The sequence below is a fragment of the Astyanax mexicanus genome, chromosome 7 (genome assembly GCF_023375975.1).
Source record: "Astyanax mexicanus isolate ESR-SI-001 chromosome 7, AstMex3_surface, whole genome shotgun sequence".
NCBI classification, from domain to species: domain Eukaryota; kingdom Metazoa; phylum Chordata; class Actinopteri; order Characiformes; family Acestrorhamphidae; genus Astyanax; species Astyanax mexicanus.
Window position 1 is genome coordinate 13696674 of NC_064414.1, and position 22715 is coordinate 13719388.

Below are 22715 nucleotides of genomic sequence, written 5' to 3' on the forward strand. Positions count from 1 at the left end.
AAACAATATAGCCTAAGGAATTTACCTAGCTCCTGGTTCATCCTTTCACATTGACCATTAGTTTCTGGGTGATAACCAGAGGACAGACTTACAGAGACACCTAAAAGTTCAAAAAAGGCTGACCAGACCTGAGAGGTAAATTGAGGGCCCCTATCAGATACAATATTCTCAGGAATACCAAAAATGCAAAATACATAGTTAAACAGGACCTCAGCTGTCTGAAACGCTGTGGGAAGTGATGGAAAGGGAATAAATCTAACTCCACGGGAGAATCTATCAATGACTGTAAGAATGGTAGTGTAAGACTGAGACAGGGGAAGATCTGTGACAAAATCTACAGCCAAATGAGACCAGGGACGACTGGGAACAGGTAAGGGGACTAGTTTGCCAGCGGGCAGAGTCTTGGGGGTTTTGCACTGAGAACAGACAGAACATGAGGACACAAATTTGTGTACATCACTAGACATGCTCTCCCACCAGTATCTATTAAGCAAAAGTTGCTGAGTACGGGTCTCACCAGGATGCCCAGAAGTAATAGATGAATGGGCCCACGTAATCAAACGATCTCGAAAGTTAACAGGTACATATAACTTATCTGAAGGGCACTGAGAAGGTATTTCAATATCCTGTAAAGCCCTCTCGATCTCATCATCGACCTCCCATCTGATACTGGACACGACCACACCGGGTTGCAGGATGGTCTCAGAGGAAGTGTCTTAAGGTGCCTCATCAGTATACATACGAGACAGGGCATCAGCTTTACCATTACGAGAACCAGGCCGATAAGTGATAGAAAAATCAAAACGAGAGAAAAACAGGGACCAACGAGCTTGACGAGGGTTTAACCTCTTGGCTGAATTCAAATATTCTAAATTCTTGTGGTCAGTTAACACCATAAATGGATGATTAGCCCCCTCTAACCAATGTCTCCACTCCTCAAATGCAAGTTTAATGGCCAGTAGTTCTCTATCACCAATGCCATAATTTCGTTCAGTGGGTGTGAGTTTGTGGGAGAAAAAAGCTACAGGGTGAAGTTTCTGAGGATCCCCTAATCTTTGTGATAAGATTGCACCTACACCGGTTTCTGAAGCATCAACTTCTACTACAAAGGGCTGACTAGGATCAGGGTGTTTAAGGATAGGAGCTGAAGTGAATGAATCCTTAAGAGTCTGAAAAGCCTGCTCAGCCTGACTAGACCATGTCAAAGTTTTGGTAGCTCCTTTCAAAAGAGCCGTGAGCGGAGCAGCAATACTGCTGAAATTTCTAATAAACCTCCGATAAACTCTCTTAACTCTTCTCTTAACTGTTCTAAAGCTACTGGGATAAGAGGTAGAGGATAGGGATATGGTTTAGTAATCTGATTTAAACCTCTATAATCTATACAGGGATGTAATCCTCCATCTTTTTTTGAACAAAAAAGAACCCAGAAGCTGCTGGAGATTTGGACGGTCGGATGAAACCCTGAGCTAGGAACTCCTCTATGTATTCTTCCATAACTTTCTCCTCAGCCTGAGTAAGGGGATAAACTCTGGACTTTGGTAGAGTAGCCCCATCAAGGAGCTCAATAGCGCAATCATATTCTCTATGAGGAGGCAATTTGGTGGCATTTACTTTGTTAAATACTTCTTGGAGATCCTAATATTCAGGAGGGATCTGTAACTTAGTATTAATAGCAGGGTTCTCAACAGAAGTGGCACCAACAGACAAAACAGGGGTAGTTAAACAGTTCTCCAAACAGAAGGGGGACCAAGAAAGCAGCTCTTGGTCTGACCACGAGATCAGAGGGTCATGCTGTTTTAACCAGGGCAGACCTAAAATTATGGGAAATTCTGAAGTGTCTAGGATGAGAAAACTAATAAGTTCCACATGTAGAAAACTGGTAGCTAACTTAACACAGTCTTTCTTGTAACAGGTAACAAGAAAGACTGTGAAACTAACCCCTGAGTGGGAAGACTCACCACTTTCCAGGGGTCAGCGCCTGACGTCTATGCGGACGGGACTGACAATCACGTAAAACGTGACCAGCCCCGCCACTGTACATACATAGACCACCATGTAAACGACGAAGTCTTTCCTCAGGAGACAAACGAGATGAGTCACACTGCATGGGTTCCGGGATCCTGTCTTCTTCACGGCGGTGCAAAGGTGTTTGAGGGGGATGAGGAAGAGTGGAAGTAGTGGAAGGTCTATGAGTAACTGGGCCAGCGTTTTGAAAAAATTTACGGGGTTTACGTTCACGCAATAACTGATCTAACCTAATAGCTAACTTGATCAAATCATCCAGAGAAAGATTATCATCTTTGCAAGCTAGCTCTGTTAGTACATCAGCATTAAGACCATTACGAAACATCACCACCAGGGCTGGCTCATTCCACCCACTACTAGCAGCCAGTGTCCGAAACTCCAAAGCAAACTCAGCCACAGACCGATTACCCTGCTTAATTTTAGCCAGTAATTCTCCATTAGATTTTCCCTCGTGAGGGTGGTCAAAAACAGTACTGATCTGATCAATGAACTGTTCATAAGTGCATAATTGTAAGTTAGACCATACTGCTGTAGCCCAATCTAGTGCTTTACCAGTCATACGGGAAACTACGAACGCAATACGTGAGCTGTCGTGGCTAGGAGGAGAATTACTAAAATAGATAGAACACTGCAACAGAAATCCCTTGCACAAATTAGGGGAGCCATCAAACTTATCAGGTTTACTCACAGAAAAAACGTGTCTAGTAGACTCCTGAGCTAAAGCGGGGCTGGGAGCAGACTGAACAGCAGCAGAAGCACCCAAAGTTTGTAACTGAGTAGATAATTGCTTCATACCTTCAATAACCTGGGCCAGCTGGTCCCGCTGAACTTCCTGACGCTGAGCCATAGTAGTAACAGACTGAGAAAATCCTTCAAAAAGCTGCTGGTTGTTGTAGCATCTTATCCTGATCACTAACCGCGTTTTTAAGAGCCTCGAAGTCCGCCGTCTGCATAATGGCGAGGTATTCTGTAACGCCACAGACGGGAGTCAGACGCTCGCTGTAAAAACAAAACGAGGCTTTATTATTAAGCACGTAAGCAGATAGCGTAGTCAGATAACAGGCGTGGGTCAAAGCCAGGAAAACAACCAACCAAAACATCAGAGCTGAATCACAAACCGAAAACGAACCATAAACCAGAAGCAGAGTTCAAATAACCAGAAAATCACAATACAAACAGAACAAAAGGATAAGGCAAAAACGTAGTCGAAAAGAACAAGTAATGGTCATACACGGGTAATACAGACAGGAAAATAACGCTCAGTATATCGCTGGTGAACAGGGAAAATACCTCGCAACACGCGAGACAAACAGACAGGTATTTATACCTAAACTAAATTACTAACACCTGAACACAGTCTAGAATTCCGGTGACGTAGACCGCACGAATGAGCCGAATGAGTCCGAACACGTGGTGTTGTCAGGTGCATGCTGGGAGATGTAGTTCCGGACCGGGGATTGTCCATAGACGGGAACGGCAGAGTCAGAAAAAGGAACTACAGAGTCTGTGGTAGGAGTCACAGGTATATTCTCCCGGGGAACAGGAGTCTGGCTGTATTTATAAATAATTGATCTAGTGTTCGTGTTTGAAGCTCTTTCTGAAATGAACAGAGGAGCTTTATTTATTTATTTAGTTAGTTTAACAAGGTATATCTGGATATCTATCTTAATTGAATATGTTTACAAACCACAGCGCAAACCGTGGTTAAAGTGAGGATTTCTGCACTGTTTAAGTGATATTACATGGCCACAGTGGTGAGGTAAATGCCCTGTTTTCAGCTGTTTTAAACTCACCTACTCGAGAGCAGCGGCGGAGGGGGCTGTGACTGGCGTTGAGCGGCTCTGAGCCGTGAGGCGCTATCTGTCACGTGATCTTCGGAGCGTGATGTGATTGGCTGGTTGTTGGCTCGATTGAAGACTGAATCGATTGCTCATCCTGTGTGTCCCGGATGTTTACAGCGAATTTTGAGCGTTGTATTTTAGCAGTCGAATTTGACACGTCGAATTTGAGCAACCTGAATTTATTTTAATTGAATTTTTTAAACTTGAATTTTTACTTTTGATTTTTTTTTACATTAAAATAAAATAAGTGAAAATGATATACTGAAAAATTAAAGTGTTTAATTCAGAGGCAAAAAAAAATCACATGCAATAATTCAATGTAAAATAATTCAGTGCTAAAAATTCAAGTGCTTTTAAATTTCAAAGTCTGGTGACACTGTTTTACTTCCATAGGCAAACTCTTTTTCACAAAGGGCTAAATTGGCTTGGATATATTTTTTTGAAATCATAATTTTTTTAAAAGTCCTTTTTATATTTACTCAGGTTATATTTATCTGTTATTAAAGTTTGTTTGATAATCTGAAAAATGCTTTAATGTCATACTTTGTCAGATTGTCAACAATTTTTATTTGGAAAAAAGAGAACATTCTAATCCTTTTACTCTGCTGTGGATTACCTCCCTGTGTGCCTTTTTAAGAATTTGCAGTGGCCTTTCCAGAGTAAAGCGAGATGTGGGTATAATATTAGCCTGACCCAGAAAGTCTATTTATTTACACAGGAACAGCGGGATATGGACATGAGCCAGAGCTTTTCCTTCACTGCAGAACTGGGAGCTTTAATGGAGGAATCCACTAATAAATTCATTAAAGATAATAAACAAGCACTGAAAATCTGAATTTTAAACCTATTTGAGTTTATTTGCTGAAATATAGGGTACAATATTAGTTATAGTTGTTTAGGTAAAACTAGACTGAATATAGCCATGGGACAGGGGTTAAATCAACCTGTTTTGTTTCTTTTACACACCACTGAGAAACACATGTAAGCCATTTCTGGTGATGCTTAAACATGATGGATAGATATTAAGCTAAACATGTGTTACTTGTCCACTTCTTTAACAAAAACACACACCCTTACTTTGATTAGGTGGGTTAGATATGATATAAATTTTTATTTTTAAGTTAAGAGTGCAGATTCAAAAGTAATATAGACAGAAGTCTGTGATTTAATAATGAAGAAAGAGAATATGTGCTGTATTAGATCCAAATGTTTATAGACTGGAAAAATAAATGTAAATATAGAAACATTTAAAAAAGAATATACAATATATTTATGGTTTATTTCACTAAATGATAACTTTATATATAATCTGATAACTTAATTCTAAAAAAAAAAACAAAAAAAAACAGGTTGTTAGCACCTCCTTGGCACCAAGAGTTTTTCTTGAAAATTGAACTAATTTTTAATAGTAATTTGGGTCTAAGCAAAGGTCAATAAGTACAACTGGTTTTAAATGACTTCCAGCTGCCTGATGGTGGCACTTAAGTGCAGCATTTTACAGTACCAGTTAAAAGCTTGGACTTGCTCTTATCCCCTACATTGTCAAGTCATCCATATTATATAGCACATAAGGAATCAGGAAGTTGGTCTTAAAGGAGAACTCCTGTGTGAAATGGGATGTAGTTTGAAACATGATACAGAGTACAAACCTTTCTTAAATAGCACACCTCTTTTCACTGCCTGCATTCCCCAATACAATGCGTTTAGCTATTGTGCAGCATCTTCTGGGCAGCCTCCTGTGTGCACTGATGAAGGACCTGAGGATGACCAACACAGTCTGTGCAGCAGCAGATTCAGAGCTTCTGTCTCTGACTTTACTTTATCTGTAGGGTGAAGCAGCTGTAGGTAGGAGTGTGTAATAGAGTGGAGGACAGTGAGAGATTAAACACAGTGTTTAATAACTCCAGCAGCACTGCTGTATCTGATCCATTCACTGTACCAGCACAACACACACTAACACCCCATACACCACCACCATGCTAATCAGTGCTAATCACTGCAGTGCTGAGAATAATGATAATAGCTGCTCTGTGGCGGTCCTTTGGGTTCTTTCTGAGAAAGTATGCAAAGGTGTTCATAATGGTTATTGCTTGATTCGTGTACAAATACAAATAGAAGATTAGTGTGTGCATCAATTCACCCCAGGACTGTTGGTACTTGGAGTGTCGTTATCAACATACCCACATTATTTTTCAGAGCATATTTTCTTTGTTATCCCATACACAGAAATAATTGTTACACAGTTTTCTGACTACAGCAGATAATACATTGAACAGATGCAAATAAACATACATACAGTAAAATATAACAAGAAATTCTCATTTTTAACTAAGTATGTTATATCCTGTGATCCAAGCTGAAGAACAAAGTGTGGTTCCAGATTTCTCCTGGATGCTCTTCAGCCAGCTTGTGTATATGTTCAGTTCCGTTAGCAGCTTACCTGATTTACCAAGTTTACCAATTTATCAAACCAGGTGTTGATATGATGAGAACTAAAAAAGAACTCTTTTTTAAACTATTTTTTTTTCTTTGTGCAAATACAGTTGGGGGTTCAGGGTTAGAGAGACTGGGGTGTGAGATGAAGGAGGGGGGAGAAAATATATATATATAAGGGTGGTTGATATGATGTGGCCTTTTTTTGGCCCAGTGTGTCAAATATATGTAAATTATAGAAAATTATGTCAAAAACTTTGATGAAATTGTTCAAAAAGTGCTGTTTCATATGAATTTACAAAGCATTCTTGGGATTAACATTACATTTTTTCACAATTTTAGTCAAACCAGAAAAAGCTTAAATGGTGTGACTCTCCCAATCATATTTCAAATTAATTTATTTTCTGTTTAATCAATTATATATTGATAACTCAGGTGTATACTTGTGAGTCTGCTTGGCTAAAAGTTTGAGCATAATATTCTGAAGCCACCATTAACTAAAACATTTTGTCCCAACATTGATTTACATGCATAAAGCTCTTAGATACATTATAGGTAATAGTTAAGTGTTTTAAATATTTCATCTGTTTACACATTTTTATAGTATATTATTCACAAATGTAATATTTATATGGCAACAAGGGAACAATCCCCTTGCAGATTCACTCAAAGGAAAAGTTCAATCTGACCCAGCTGCAGTTCACTGTGGCACACCTGAACATCCAGCTTCGGCACAAAACCAGTAGAGGCATATATTATAAACACATGTTTTTTCTGTTTGTTTCTTAAAGTAGAAGCCAAATGTGTCACAATGTTTTTAACAATATATCAACAGCTTTCATTGTTTTGCTGATTCTTATTTTAAAAAGAAATTATACATTAAATATAAAAAAGTTAAATGATTTATTAAAGGTTATTAGAATTCCTGTACCTAATATTCGACAGTTTAAAATAAAACTGCAACATCTAATGAATGCAGTAAGTGGATTAGTCAATGTCTTATAAACATTCTTTACTACGTTGAGTAGAATTCGCTTTTTCTTCAACAATTTTGTGATTCTGCTGTAACTGAAAATAATTTCAGTCACTTGCCAAACCATGTTTGTTTGTTTGCTAAATCCAGCTAATACAGATTTTTGCATACACATGGTTGTGTGGTGTGATTCATCATAGGGCGTGACACCATGTCATACGGTGTGACATTCAAAATAAAAAAAAGAAAAGGATTTTGTTTATTTATCATAAACTCTTCAATGTGACATATGGAGAATAGTGCCAGCAAAGGTAACAAGTATATAGAAATAATTCGATTAAACATCTTCCTATGTGTGTAGATAATAAAAAATAATACAAAAGATAACATATTTGCACGTGAGCAATGCTATACTTTATATAGTAATGATAAAGAATCAGGATAAATTTACTTACATTATCACATTATACCCATTTTTAATTTAATACACAATAACATTCATGCCACACCATATGACAAGTTTAGTTACTAAGACCGTAAACTAGTGAATAAATGTACATTTAAATCTACAAGACCATATATATACAGGGGTTGGGCAATGAAACTGAAACACCTGTCATTTTAGTGTGGGAGGTTTCATGGCTAAATTGGAGCAGTCTGGTGGCCAATCTTCATTAATTGCACATTGCACCAGTAAGAGCAGAGTGTGAAGGTTCAATTAGCAGGTTAAGAGCACAGTTTTGCTCAAAATATTGCAATGCACAACATCATGGGTGACATACCAGAGTTCAGAAAAGGACAAATTGTTGGTGCACCTCTTGCTGCCGCATCTGTGACCAAGACAGCAAGTCTTTGTGATGTATCAAGATCCACAGTATCCAGGGTAATGTCAGCATACCACCAAGAAGGACCAACCACATCCAACAGGATTAACTGTGGACGCTGTAAGAGGAAGCTGTCTGAAAGGGATGTTCGGGTGCTAACCCGGATTGTATTAAAAAAATATAAAACCACAACTGCCCAAATCACGGCAGAATTCAATGTGCACCTCAACTCTCCTGTTTCCACTAAAACAATCAATTATTGTGGTCTAAAACCAGGTGTTTCCGCTTCATTGTCTAACCCAGTGTTTCTCAACCAGGGTGCCGCGGCACCCTGGGGTGCCGTCTGGCTTCATCGGGGGTGCCGTCAAAATATTGCGCATCACCTGCATATTTCCTTTCCAGAGTCAGCGCGTGTCGGTGTGTGTCCCAATTCACAGGCAGCATACTCTGGAGGATGCGACCCACAGAGATAGGCGGTGTATTACTGCGCAGCTGTGACGCAATCTGTCTTCGAATACAGCCTCCGAAGGATGCGGCCCCTAAATTGGGACACACTGTAAAGTTTTTCCCCCACGCGATGCACTGCGAGAGTAGTGTGAAGCGCTCAAGCTCGCATGGAACGTTTTTTTAAAAGAAGACTGCAGGTTCAGATAACTCTGAATCGGAGCCATTAACTTCTTCATCCAGTGGTAGTTCAGCAGTGAGTGTAGCAGAGTATTTCACTCGTTTGAAAAGTCAGCAGGTTTCGCGCTAATTGTAAATAACCCCCCACCCCCCCTTCTCACCTGAAATAAAATATTCCGCCAGCAACTCTCCTCGTTCTCACCTGAAGTATTGCGCCAGCAATCCCCCCCCCCCCCCCGCCCCCCATTTGTAAACTGGGGTGCCTTGAGATTTTGCATACTTTTAAAGGGTGTCGTGATAGAAAAAAGGTTGAGAAACGCTGGTCTAACCCCTGTATATTTGGAAAGATAAGAAAGATAAGAGAAAGTGTTAATGATTTCTGTGACTTAATTTTGAGATTTTCAGCCAAATATGTCAACCACCCATATATATATATATATATTTTCTGTTCATGAGGATGGTTTTCTTGGCAATGACTAGCAACATCAAGATTATTCTATTATTTTCTGGTGTTGTATTAATGGTTGATGTGTCTCCTAGTAGGCAGAGTGATGGTGTTGGCTGGATTTGGGTGGTTAAGGCATGAAACAGGAGGTTGAAAACTTTTTTCCAGAACTAGTTAATGGGTGTGCAGTGTCACATAGCGTGGATATATTTATCGACTATATCAAAACCAAAACACTCTGTCATGAAGATTTCAGCCTCAGTAGGTGTAGCCTCAGTAGATGCCCCTCTGTCGTCTCTGTTCTGTTACATATGCAGTTTCCTGGTTAATTACCAATGATCATCAGATGACTTTGCACCCAAAAATCCTCTTCTGTGCTGACTTCATTTACACAAAAAGTCAATTCTGTACTCGCAGTCAAAGCAAGCTGTCTGTCTTTCACATCAAAGCAGGCCATATCTAGAAGTTTGAATGCTAATACTGCGTCGGGAAGTTCCATGTTGTACTTATGCATCCATGAGTATCGCCAGTGTTGGGCACAATACTTTGAAAAAGTACTTAGTTATAGTTACTAGTTACTTCTCCACTTCTTCTTCACTTCACTAGCAAAGTAACTAGTTATCAGTAAAAGTAACAGTTAACTGTTACTTTTGTTATTTGCCCCGTAAAAAAAATGAACAAAAGAAAATAAATCATGTAATTACTATTATTATTACAAAAATAACAAACGAAAATAAACCCAAAATGTTGACAAAAATATAAAAACTGCACACTCACGACCAAAGAAAATAACTAAAAAAAACGGAAGAACCAAATACGCGTCTGGGGATAAAAATTAAACAAACCAAACCACACTCAAAGGAAAAATGTATATATAAACAAAACAAAAGAATGGACAAACACAACAATCCATTAAAAAACTCATCAAAACAATCACAGGCTTTCTGCGCAGAATAATACAAGTTTCAGTTAGTTTCAGTTTCAAATCATGAAAACAGCTCACCAAAACCTCAACCTATCCTTTATATTTGACAGTATTTGATAAACTTACAGGTCCTTACTTATTTTTAATTTAACTGAACTGAGTTTTATATTATTTATAGCCTCGCGCTGAATTCAGCTCCGCGCTGCGAAAGAGAGAGAGAGAGAGAGAGAGAGAGAGAGAGAGGCGCAGCACATTTTGCCTGATTTGTTGGCTTTAGTTTAATAACATGAATTTAACTACACTTGTCCGACCTTATTTATTAAAATGTTTTTTTTTTTTAGAAGAGAGAGAGGTTATTCTGTGCACAATGCCGAGCGCGCTGCGCCACGCACCAGTTTGCCTGCCTACGACATTTTAGAGCGCTGGACGATATTTTAATTAATGAATTAATATATTTAATATTTTAATAAATTTGCCCTGGTGAAAAGAAACGAATTCTAACGTATAGCTTTATATTTCTGTGTATTTCAAATGGTTTAAGTTTTATATAATTGACGGGCAGCACCAGATGCTGACAATGTGCTTTATTTTTCAGATATAAAAGTGAAATTCAGTTAAATAATAGCAAAGTTAAATAAAATAAATATATGTTTAGTCAAAGTTCTTTTCTCTTTTAATTTTCAATTTCAAAAACTCCAGCATTTGAGTGAGAATAAGCATCTGTTGAAATTCTTAAACAGCAGAATGGCTGTCTGCTATATTTTAAGTTACAGTTAAGTCTGTGTACTAAATATAAATATAAATCCTTATAACTGACAGAAATAAATATAACTACTAATAATTTATAGTTACTGTGCAGATTTTTAAGTATATTTTATTTTTTATAGTTGATTGCTGAAGGCTCTGGGTGAGGTTTATTTTTTCTGTGGTAAGGAAGTGATGGTATGGGGTATTTTGGAGCGCAGGGTGATCAATAGGCAATAGTAAATCGGATTTATTGAAGGTCACTTGTGGGATTCCTCAAGGTTCAGTGTTAGGACCCAAATTGTTCACATTGTATGTAAATGACATTTGTAAAGTATCAAAACTATTAAAAATTGTATTATTTGCTGATGATACAAACTTATATTGTTCTGGGGAGAAATTGGAATGGCTTCTGAATACAGTCGAAAGAGAATTGAGTACTTTAAAGAGATGGTTTGATATCAATAAGCTATCGTTGAATTTAGGTAAAACAAAGTTTATAATATTTGGTAATAGAAAAATCAGAAATGAAGCTAAACTTAGGATAGATGATGTTGAAATTGAAAGAGTATATGAAAAAAAAATTCTGGGTGTGATAATTGATCATAAATTATGTTGGAAACCACATATAAATAATGTAAAAACTAAAATCTCTAAAACCATTGCAATACTGTATAAAACCAAACATATTTTGAATCAAAAATCATTATTTATACTGTACTGTTCTTTCATAGTTCCATACATGACCTATTGTGTGGAAGTATGGGGAAACGTATATAAAACTAACACGCATCAAATTTTCATGCTACAGAAAAAAGCAATACGAATTATTAACCAAGCAGACTTCTATGAATCAACAAACAAATTATTTATTAATTTATGGGCTCTAAAATTCACTGATCTAGTTGACTTACACATTGCACAGATAATGTATAGAATGCAAAACAATTCGCTTCCTGACTGTATTCAGAAGCTATTTGAATTGAGAGAGAATAAGTATGAGCTGAGAGCAACAAGTATGTTTAAAAAAATAAGAGCAAGAACAAATATAAAAAATAGATGTGTATCAGTCAGGGGGGTCACTTTGTGGAATGGTTTTAACAATGAATTGAAAATGTGTAGTTCACTCAGCAAATTTAAAAAAACTTACAAGAGAAAAGTAATAAACTCCTATAAACATGAACAGTGATTATATGTGGAATGTGTGGCATAGTGAGATTTTTTTTTTATTTTTTATTTTTTTATTTTGACTCATTTTGTGTTTTTGATTTGCAAAATAATGGAATATAGAATGTGAGATAATGTAAAAAGGATAGGCAAAAATAAGCCAAAGCTTCAGCCTATACATTTTCGGTTCATATTTGTGTTGTTGATATGCTTATTAACAGAAAACTTTTCTGTTTATGTGTATGTATATGTGTTTTCAACCGAATTAAACATGACTAAACTAAATAAATAAATAAATAAATAAATAAATAAATAAAAAACTAATTGCGCAAACCTTTTTTCCGCCACCAAGATAGAAACACGCCAGAAATTTACCTGAACACACATGATTTCCAGACCACCATCGGTGTTGATATATTCCAAAAGTCCAACGCTATTTTAAGGAGGCGTGCAAGGCTTAAAAATAGACTGTTGATGGGTGGCAACGTGCCACGCTACATGCCTTGTGCGGGGTGTGCGATAGGGCCCTTTGTTTGTATGCGCGAAGTTAAAAAAAAAAGTTTATTCAGCTGCTAAAGTAACGTGCAGTAACGGGGTGTCGGAAATAGTAACGGCGTTATAGTTACAGTCATAGTAATTAGTTAGATTACTCGTTACTGAAAAAAAGTAACAGCGTTAGTAACACCGTTTATTTCAATGCCGTTACTCCCATCACTGAGTATCACTGTTTAAAATCGATTATATAGTCCGCAATAGATGGCCTGCATGGTTGCGGTGGAAATCCGCAATCAGCGACGGGTCCAAGATGTCATCTGCACGCACCCATGATCGCTCCTCAGGCCTGTAACCCTCCCGTTTCAGTTTCAGCTGTCTCCCAGGCAGAGGGGAGCTTACATAGTTGAATGAGTCTACGGACTTTCGAGAATCTGTCTATGATCACCAGAACTGTTGTAAATCCCCTGGAAATGGGTAGGTCAGTAATAAGGTCTATGCCCAAATGGGACCAAGGACGCCCTGGAATGGCCAAAGGCTCCTGAGCTTTTTGAGAGCAGCTGGTACAAGCGGTAGTGGATAGGGATACTTGACTGAAATGGTATTCAGCCCTCTATAATCAATACATGGCCTCAGACCACCATCCTTTATTTCAACAAAAAAGAAGCCAGTAGCTGCAGAAGAAATGGGAGGTTTAATGTAAGCTAAGGCTAGGGCTATATATGCATATTTCTCAAGAGCCTGGGTCTCTGGTTCTGAAAGGGGATAAACCCTACTGTGAGGAGGTGAAGTGCCAGGGAGTAAGTCAAAGCACAGTCCCAAGGTCTGTGAGGTGGCAACTGAGTAGCCTTGCGTTTGAATACCTTCGCTAACTCGCTAGCATATTGACTTGGATAAGTAAGAGTGCATTCCTCCATCTGAGGGCTTTCAATTAAAGTTGCTAAGAAGGGACGAATCATACAGCGTTGTTTACAGTACGTAGTCCATTGGATAACGTCACCCTGTTTCCATTAAATAACAGGGTCATCAAAGCCAAGAGAAACCCAATATCAGGGAGTAATCAGGAGAGTCAGTGAGCAGAAAGGATAGTGTCTCTTCATGAAATTGGCCCACCTTCATGGGTAGTTCCTCTGTAACCTGAGTGACAGTCCCTGCTACTAAAGGACATCCATCCAGTGCCTTCACCTTTGACTGGCTTAAACAAGTCCTCAGCGGCAGCTGCAGATGGTTGGCAAACCCCCTGTTCATAAAGTTCCCTGCAGCTCCGGAATCTACGAGCGCTGAAACACAAAAAGAGTCTGAACCCCAAGCCAGTTTGACAGAAATATAAAATTGTCTAATGGAAGAAGAAAAGAGAGATACACTAACCTCTGACATCCCAACAGGGCTGGGACATGCTGAACAGAATGAGCAGACATGGCCAGGTTGGCCGCAAAACAGGCAGAGTCTCTCTCTGTGCCAGCGCTGTTTCACCTCCTGAGACAGTTGTGTCCAGCCAAGCTGCATGGACTCTGGTTCATTTGCAGCAGAGCTGAATCGATTTATGGAAGCAACGAGAGGCGGGGCTAGACCTGTGTGTGAGTACCCCCTTAGTCTTCGCTTCTCTTAAAGCAAGTTGTCCAGGGGGATAGCACTCTGAACAAACTGATCTAGTGACATTGTGCCAACACAACAAACCAGTTCAGCTTGAAGGTCCTCTCCATTTCGAAATCTGGTAACTGTGCTACCTGTTCTTATCTTCCAAAGTGTATTATCTTCCAAAGTCAAAACAAGAATGCAAAAGGTCAAAAGCCAGCAAAGACAAGATAAAGATATAATAACACTTGGAAAAGTTATGAACGAAGAAGACCTCGTGAATCTGTGAAAACAGTGCACACCAAAACATTAAATCAAATCACCCGCAGGTGTGAGCAGATCCTCAAAACTGAGGAGACAGCAACCTCCTGGTGCATTGCCCGGGTCATCCTTAACATCAAAACTTGAGTATGCATTGTATGTTTTCCTTGAGAAACAAATAATCGAGTTTTAAAAAGAAAAGTGTTCATGCTGGTGTCTTTATTCAAGTCATGTACCAGTATTTCCATCGCCGTCCCCCTCGCTCCTCCCGACAGCACCAGAGCCACGAACAAACGCCTGCTTACTTTTCTCCAGTTCCGTATCTCTGGTCCAAATAGCGACTTCATTCTTCCAACTTTCATACCGGTTCCTTTTATCAAATGTTGGTGGGACTCTGTAGTTACTAACCATCCCCTGCTACCAATGTAACTTAAAAAGGACGAACTATACAACTTAAGAACATTTCTTTTATTGTCCTCCGCCAACAGACAATCGCACAATAACTCCTTTCCTTTTCCTGGTTGCTTCACAATAAAAGTCTCCCTCTGGAACCACAGGACATGTAGTATCTTTTAAAGCTAAACATAACGTAACCAATATAGAGGAATATGAATAAAACAATGCATGTCTAAAAAAAATAAACTTAAAAGCTGGGATGGTTGTGTCCTCATCACACCTACAGGACGGAGTCATAGAGCATATTTTGTGTGAAGTTGCGTGGTGGTGAGCGCTCTAAACACCACTCTTAGCCTCGACAAATCTCCCTAATCACAGATTCTCCACCCTAAAATAAATAAAGAACGCCCATATTTATGGATCACCTGCTGCCTTCTGACTTCCTGCCTATATAGAGCCACAGTTTGAAACTGTCCCTCATACGCAAGCCCCCTCCAGGTCACACGGTCTCTGGTTCTGAAACGCTTAGACCTGCTGAAGAAAGACACTCTCAGAAGAATGTGATGAAAAGATCTCTGACCCAGTCTCCTCTCTGGCAAGAGGAATAGAATGTTTTAGCTGTTTACTGAGCCTCAGGATTCTTCCCAGTGGAGGATCCTAGCCAACTTGGCTTACATTTTGCAAACTGCAAAAATTCATCTGAAACAATAACTAAGCATGTAGCTGTCCCAGTGATCATCAGCAATCGGCCAGGGTTTACCCTTTTTATCAGCCCTTAGAATATCATCAGCATTAAACTATACCTGTAACTGAGCATTACCAGTAATATTAAAATGACTGCAAATACATTCCATAAGCTATAAATAAAGAAAAGACACTGGCAAAACCATTTAAACATCAGTAACCTGCATGGCACGTAAATCAGCACTATCAAGTGGTCACGATATCAGGTTTCCTGTACAGTAAATTTTTCCTGTACAGACCATTTTATTTTCTCTCTTCCAGAGTTGCTATGTTTCTTCCTCTATAACTCCCCCATTCGCCAAACAGTACCTGCTGTGAAAGTGCCTCAAAGTATATTTTCTTCTTATCCATGCACCAAGCATCACAAAATATTTTTTTTTTGCTCCTTTTCAGTAACATTTGAAGATTCAACCATCAACTCACAAATCACCAGCTCTACCTAATAAATAAGGTAGAAATAATGGAAACAAATCTATAGAACAGAAAATCAAGTCAATTAGATCAAAACAGGGCTACCAAATAAAATCAGCAGTCATGATTAAATAATAAAAATTGAAAAGTGAAAAAGGACTTCTAGTCCTTTTTTTATATTTATCTATTTAATTTTCTTCATGTATTTATTTTTACATCTTATATGTTGTCATTTATTTGAGCAGTCCAGACACATCCCTCCTATTAAATACAAACTACTACTAAAATACATTGTACATTGTTATACCAAATTAAAAATCTAAAATTTTAGAGTTAATTGCTGTTGCCTTGTACAGTGAAAGTCCTAAAACTTGACTACATGGTTTAAGTTAATGACAGCATTTGGGTACCAGTATACTATTTTTCCTCTAATCGTTGTCTAGTAGTTGGTTTCTTTATGGGTCAGAGAGAAATTCAGCTGATTGAGAATTTGCTGTTGTAACTACAGTGATTACTAGAATATTAAGTTGATTTCAGGATGTGCAATATGTAAAAAAAACTGCAGTTCCTTACGGCATTCTTACCATCTACAGTGTATATTGAAGTATTGCTTATTTATAATCATCTTGTATTGTATTTGGCATGAACATGTACATTTTTCTGTTTCAGGGGTTGTTCAGAGCTATACCGCATCCCCATGGTGGAGTACAAACTGGACAGTGAGGGAACACCATGCGAATATAAGACCCCCTTCAGGAGGAACACCACCTGGCACCGGGTTCCCACCACCATAGCAGGTCAGCCCCTTCCACGAGGATCTCCCACACAGTGCAAAGAGCGAGGCAAGGGCCAGTCCGCTCTGCAGCACAGCCAGGCCTCCATCCCTCGCAGCACATCTTTTGACAGAAAGCTGCCAGACAGTTCCAGGTATTCCCACAGTCTTGGCTCTAGGTGTTCCAGATTTATTTATTTATCTATATTATTTATACTTATTGTATTTTGTCATTTTAATCTGCTCTCAGATGCTCCAGGTCTGAGCATAGTCTAGACACATCCTTGTTATTAAATACAAACTACTAAGTAAATAACTAATCACTAAGTAGTAACTAATCACCATAGACTGTGTATAGCTGGACAGAGCATCGTCTCTCAAAAGTGAAGCCACCACAGGTCGGGCGCCCCCTGCTGTTCGGTTTCAGAAAGCTGTGTAACCCCACCCATCCCCATAGGTTTCAATGACAAAACAGAACCAGGGACCAATGACTGAATGGGTGGGACCAATAACAGACCGTCAGCCTGTGACCTACTGTGCGAGCTCTGCAGAGGCAGCCCTCAGGGGCGGGGTTATTTAAATGAGTAGGCTGTCTTTTCACAGTCTTTCTCCCTCCTCTGGTCTCTACTGCGCAGACTCTGGTTTCAGGATCGCCAACATGGAGGAAGATTTTGGCTTCATTTTCATTAAATGAATGGGAACGAGCTGCCTAAATATACTAGGACTGTCCCTGCAAAAGTATCTTAATGAAAGTGCCTGTGTGTTTTAGTGCAGTTTACTTGTGATACACTATAATTTTTACTATTAGAAATTCCAGAGCCCCATGTGATCTTACCACAGGATTGGTCATGCCCAGTGCGGAGAGGGGTTTAGTAATAAAGCAACACATTATTTTGCGTCCCTGTTCATTAAAAAGAGTATCATAGAAAAAACTTTACCCTTCAAAACAAACAAAACAAAACAAAATATAAACAAAACAAAATAAATATAATATAATATAATATAATATAAATAGTTGGAGATTCAGGTTTAGGCCACCCACGTTCAACATTTCAACCCTGTTGTATTAAAAAATTGATAGAATTGAAAATTGAAAAATTCAACCCAATCACATTTAACCCTGTGACATTAGGAAGACCCAGAGGTGCAGGGCAGTGGAGTGTGCTTACCTATTTGTATCCAGGAATAATCCTCATAAATGTTTACTAAACTGTATGTTAGGGCTGGGCAATATGGAAAAAAAATCTTGTCACAATATAGTTTTCCATATCAGCCGATATCAATATGTATCTAGGATCTAGGATGTCCACATCTTGCCCGGTGGGTACAAGGTGCTCAGACAGCTTTTAAATTAATTTTTAAAATTCATTATACATCCACACAGGTCCGGAACCCCCCGACATGTATGGCCCTAAAACAAGTACAAATGGACAAATATATAAACTAAAAACACATACATTATTTGTCTGTTTAATTTAAATTGCAATAGCACTTGAATTTTTAATATAATTATATTTAATCAAAGGATTATTCCTCTCCCTGAATGCAGGCAACTACATAAAGCAAAATACAAGAGTATATCACAGTGTTCATTTTGACAGGTGATTTTGATACAGTTTAGTCTTAGTCTTTTAACTAAAATGTATAACAGTTTTCGTTACATTTTAGTCTATCGGATATTATTAGTTTTAGTCACATTTTAGTCTAGTTTTAGGCCCCGTCCACAAGAACCTGGGTATTTTTGAAAACGGAGGTTTTTGTCTCTGTTTTGGCCTTCCGTCCACACGGCGTTTTCGCTAACTGTAAACAGAGGTTTTCGAAAACGCCTTCCAAGGTGGAGATTTTTGAAAACTCCAACAGTGCGGAATTACCCAGAACCAGTTTTAAGCGCTGAAACACCTTTTACCAGTGTAGCTGAGACCAGTGATAGTGGCGTGTTCATCTGTTCTACACAACACCTCTATCAGCATGAGCTTTAATTATACTGACCCAACACCACCCTGGATATGCTGACAGACCAGCTACACCAGCAAACTCAAAATACATCATTTACCGTTACTGGAGCTCATCATCCAGCCTGTTTCCTCCCCAGCCTCTCTGGATTTTACAGCGGGTCAGTAGTGTGGGTTACAGGGATTTGTTTATACATTCTGATACATTTTATTATGCAGTGAAAAAATAAGATGTTTGGATCAGGTGTGTTGTAATCAGTATAAACCAGTGACCTTAATTTACCTGACCATAAAGCCTGAAACAGGAACAGCGCCTGGATTGGTTCTGTCATCTCTGCAGTTTGTGGATTATTAACATGTTCACAGCTTAATTTAATGTTACTCTCACATTACCTAACACAGTGGAGGTAACGTTACTAAAATGCGCTGTGTGCAGTTTTTCCGATCCTCCTGTCCGGAGGTACAAATAACAAATTATTTAAAAAATAAAATAAAATCTCATTATTAATACATAATTTTAAACAAAATATGAGGGTGAAAATAACGAATTTCACAAGTAATAAGTGATCATAAACAAGGGACATCTTGTTATTCAGGATCTACAAGAATTTGCTGTAATATCTTTTCAATTCCTAATCATGCAGGGGCCAAACTGTGCGGAATAGGGTTAAACTTAAAAGATTTTACAGTGATAAGCCTAACAATGATTGGAGTTTTATACCTCAGTTGAGAAATTTTCACAAAGGCTTAACTGATCAACTTTCAGATGAAATAATCAAAAATGAACATTTGTTTAGTTATCTGAAAGGCACATGTCAAACGGCATGTGAAACAAGCACATGAAACAAATGTAAAATCACAGCATTTGAGGCTGAATATTCTCTCTATATTGCCTCTCAGTGCTGCCTGTGCAAAGGTTTCAACACCCTAACTATTACAAAGTCTGGCTTATATTTTCAGATCTTGCGACTTGGTTGGCAAATGTAATGTGAGGCGCATCACAAGCTGTGATAAGGAACTGTCAACTCACAAATTTCCAAATTGCTTTTGCTTTTGGTAATTTTTTGTATTTCTTATAAATCAGAAATTCTAGAGGGCAACAAGTGCTTCTGTGTTTTTCTACTTTTCAATAGGAAAATGGGTTCCACAATATACCAGCAAATCAGTATTGCAAGTGTTAAGCTATCTGTTAAATGCCTAAAGCTGAAACAAGCCAATTGTTTCTACCAGAGGGTAGTAATTATAAAAAATATTTTAAGGAACATGTATTCGAGTCATATTAATGTCTTATTCTTTGCTCAGTAAATTACACATTTGGAAATTCTTTATTTACCACTTTTTCGGCTTTGTTCTGTGTGTGCTTAGTACATAATTTGTGTTGAAAGCTTTTGAAGTATCTATCATGATCCAAAATCAATACCACTAATTGATAGGCTGTTATTTCTAGACACTATTTCTATTTCTGTGAAAAATCATAGTTATTTCAATTAATCAAATAATTAATACAAAAAAATTATAAAGATTATTGTTGTTTGAGTGAAATTAAAAACAGCTGTGAACACACTCACACAGACCTTGGGCGAAATGCGAGATCAAACTATTTCTGTACTTTACAACATAGAATCTAGGAGGTCACAATGCGTCCCCGTTACACAAAATGTGTACATGTGTACACATTTTGTGCTTTTTTTAAGCGTGAAATTAGTGATGAGTGGAACCTCACTTTAAAATATGGTACACTTTTTATTGCCTTAGTGACGTATTAAAACCTTATTAACTCCACAATACAGAAATAAACCTGATAATATCTAAAACTCTTATGGATACACACGAATAACATGTAGAATTACAATTTTTATTTTGTGCTCAATACTTAGCTTAATAGGGTTGTGACAAGTAAGAATTTACTGTGAATTTTTTTTGCAACTATTACAGCAATTATAAGTGATTTCAGCATAACAGACCCAAATATGGTGCTTTACTGAGCACAGAAAAAACATTAATAAGCCCCTAATTTGTGGTTCTTAAAAGCAAGTGTATTTAGTTAATAAGTACATTTTCTAATACCTGTAACTCTTAGAACACAAAGCATGTATAATAAGCATATATAAGCAGAATCTTTCTCTCTCTCGCTCTCTCTCTCTCTCGATTTCCCGCTAACTCAAGAGCTTTGCAGGACATGGAAAATCCTCATATCTCCAATAGCAAGACCGAAGTCAGTCAGCATTACCGCAGCTCACCAAGTAACCAGTCCTCCTCTAGTGATCCAGGACCATCTGTGAGCACAACCTGGAGCCAACAGCCGGGATATGAGGGGTAAAGTGTGCACATTACCACCACAATTACTGTTTTCAACACGAAGTAAACTGAACCTATCCGGCAGATCTGTTCAGTATTGCTGAGGGTTCCTATTGGGTAATTTAGGATCATATTATATTATATGGGTGGATATCCTGAATTAAATTTAGGCATCCAGTATCAAAAACATAGCCCTATAAATACACTCCGAGAATGATTGATATATATATATATATATATATATATATATATATATATATATATATATATATATATATATATATATATATATATATATATATATATATATATATATATATATATATACACAAAGGGCATAAACACTTTGGTAGAACATGGTGTTAATATATGACCTTAATTATAAAATAAGTGACCAATGTGCTTAAACATGTTTCTATATATATGTAGTCATTGCCAAAAATAGTCATTGCCAAAAATGTTGTCACCCCCTGTTTATTTCCTTTGTGTGTATTGGAACAACACAAAACAATAGAGAAAAAAGGCGCAATATATCATTTCACAGAAAAGTTGAAAATGGGCTTTACAAATTATTTGCAGAGTCAGTGATTGCTGAGGCACATAGTGTAGATTAGCTCAAGAACAGTATATTTTGTCCCAACCTTAGTATGAATATATTTCATTTATTGATATACATCCTTTTGACATATATTAAAACAAAATTAAGATGTGATTTGAAACAGATGATGTCAACAGGCTATTATAATCATGCTTCGCTACAAAAGCAGCATCCACAAAAGGGTCAGTTATGGAGAGATTATGTATTTATTATTTATATTATATATATATATATATATATATATATATATATATATATATATATATTGAAGAATACAAACTGCTGTAAAACAAACGCATGCTATATGCTTCTTTTCCCAAGCAGTTCCCAGTCACCACTCCTGCACAAGGCCATGAGAGGAGAGAGTGATGAACTGAGAGACAGAGAGAGCACACTGGAGAGAGCACATTCTGCAGGTAAGAGAGTGAGGGGCCAAATTCAAAATGCTAAATTTCCTGCTATGTCCAGCTATTTGCGGTGTTAGTGTGTGTGTGTGTGTTTTAAAGCTCTCAATCATTTTATGATACTCTTTTGCGTTTTGCGGAGATGTAATGTATGTGTATTAGTACACTATATTAGTGTAAATATGAAAATTTCACAAGCACACTCTCTCTGCTTAAAAAGTATTTCTGTTATTCTAATATTTTCCTTCTCAATTTACCTCACCAAGCATGGTACATCAGAAGAAGACTTTCTTAATTCCTTGACTGCATTGTGCCAAGTGTAAAGTATGGTGGAGGGGGATTATGGTGTGGGGTTGTTTTCGAGGAATTGGGTTTGGCCCCTTAGGTAAATGGAACTCTTAAAAGCAAGATCCATGAAGACCTGGGTGAATGAGTTTGGTGTGGAAGAACTTGACTGGCCTGACCTCAACCTGATTAAACATGTTTGGGACGAATTGGAATGGAGATGGTCTTGCAAACAAGTCTCTGATCTCACAAATGAGCTTGAGGAAGTGTCAATGTGTTGCTTATAGTCGTGATTTGATTTAATGTGCTTTTCTGCCCCCTAGTGGACTTATTTGGTAATTCCATTTAGTTTGTCTAGTTTTTATGACGTTACTAGTAGCCTGTTAGAGAATACAGTGAAGCAAACATGGTTATACCTGCCGAATAATCCTGTTCTATCTACCGTTTGTTCAAGACCTTTTCAAGCATGGTTGGTATGTTGAAAACTTCTCACAAATGGATTATGTGGTACAAGGTAGTACTTTAT

The 22715-nt window shown here is 37.9% G+C and overlaps 1 protein-coding gene across 5 annotated transcripts in view; it reads left to right on the forward strand.

Annotated features, from left to right (window-relative positions):
- LOC103029984 (signal-induced proliferation-associated 1-like protein 2) overlaps window positions 1-22715 on the forward strand; it is a 232260-nt gene that overhangs the window by 153218 nt on the left and 56327 nt on the right. For all 5 annotated transcript variants that reach the window (XM_049481725.1, XM_049481727.1, XM_049481724.1 and 2 more), the window contains exons 10-12: window positions 16550-16807; window positions 20771-20920; window positions 21825-21916. In XM_049481725.1, the coding sequence (XP_049337682.1) occupies window positions 16550-16807; window positions 20771-20920; window positions 21825-21916 (500 nt within the window). The remainder of the gene's footprint in view (window positions 1-16549; window positions 16808-20770; window positions 20921-21824; window positions 21917-22715) is intronic.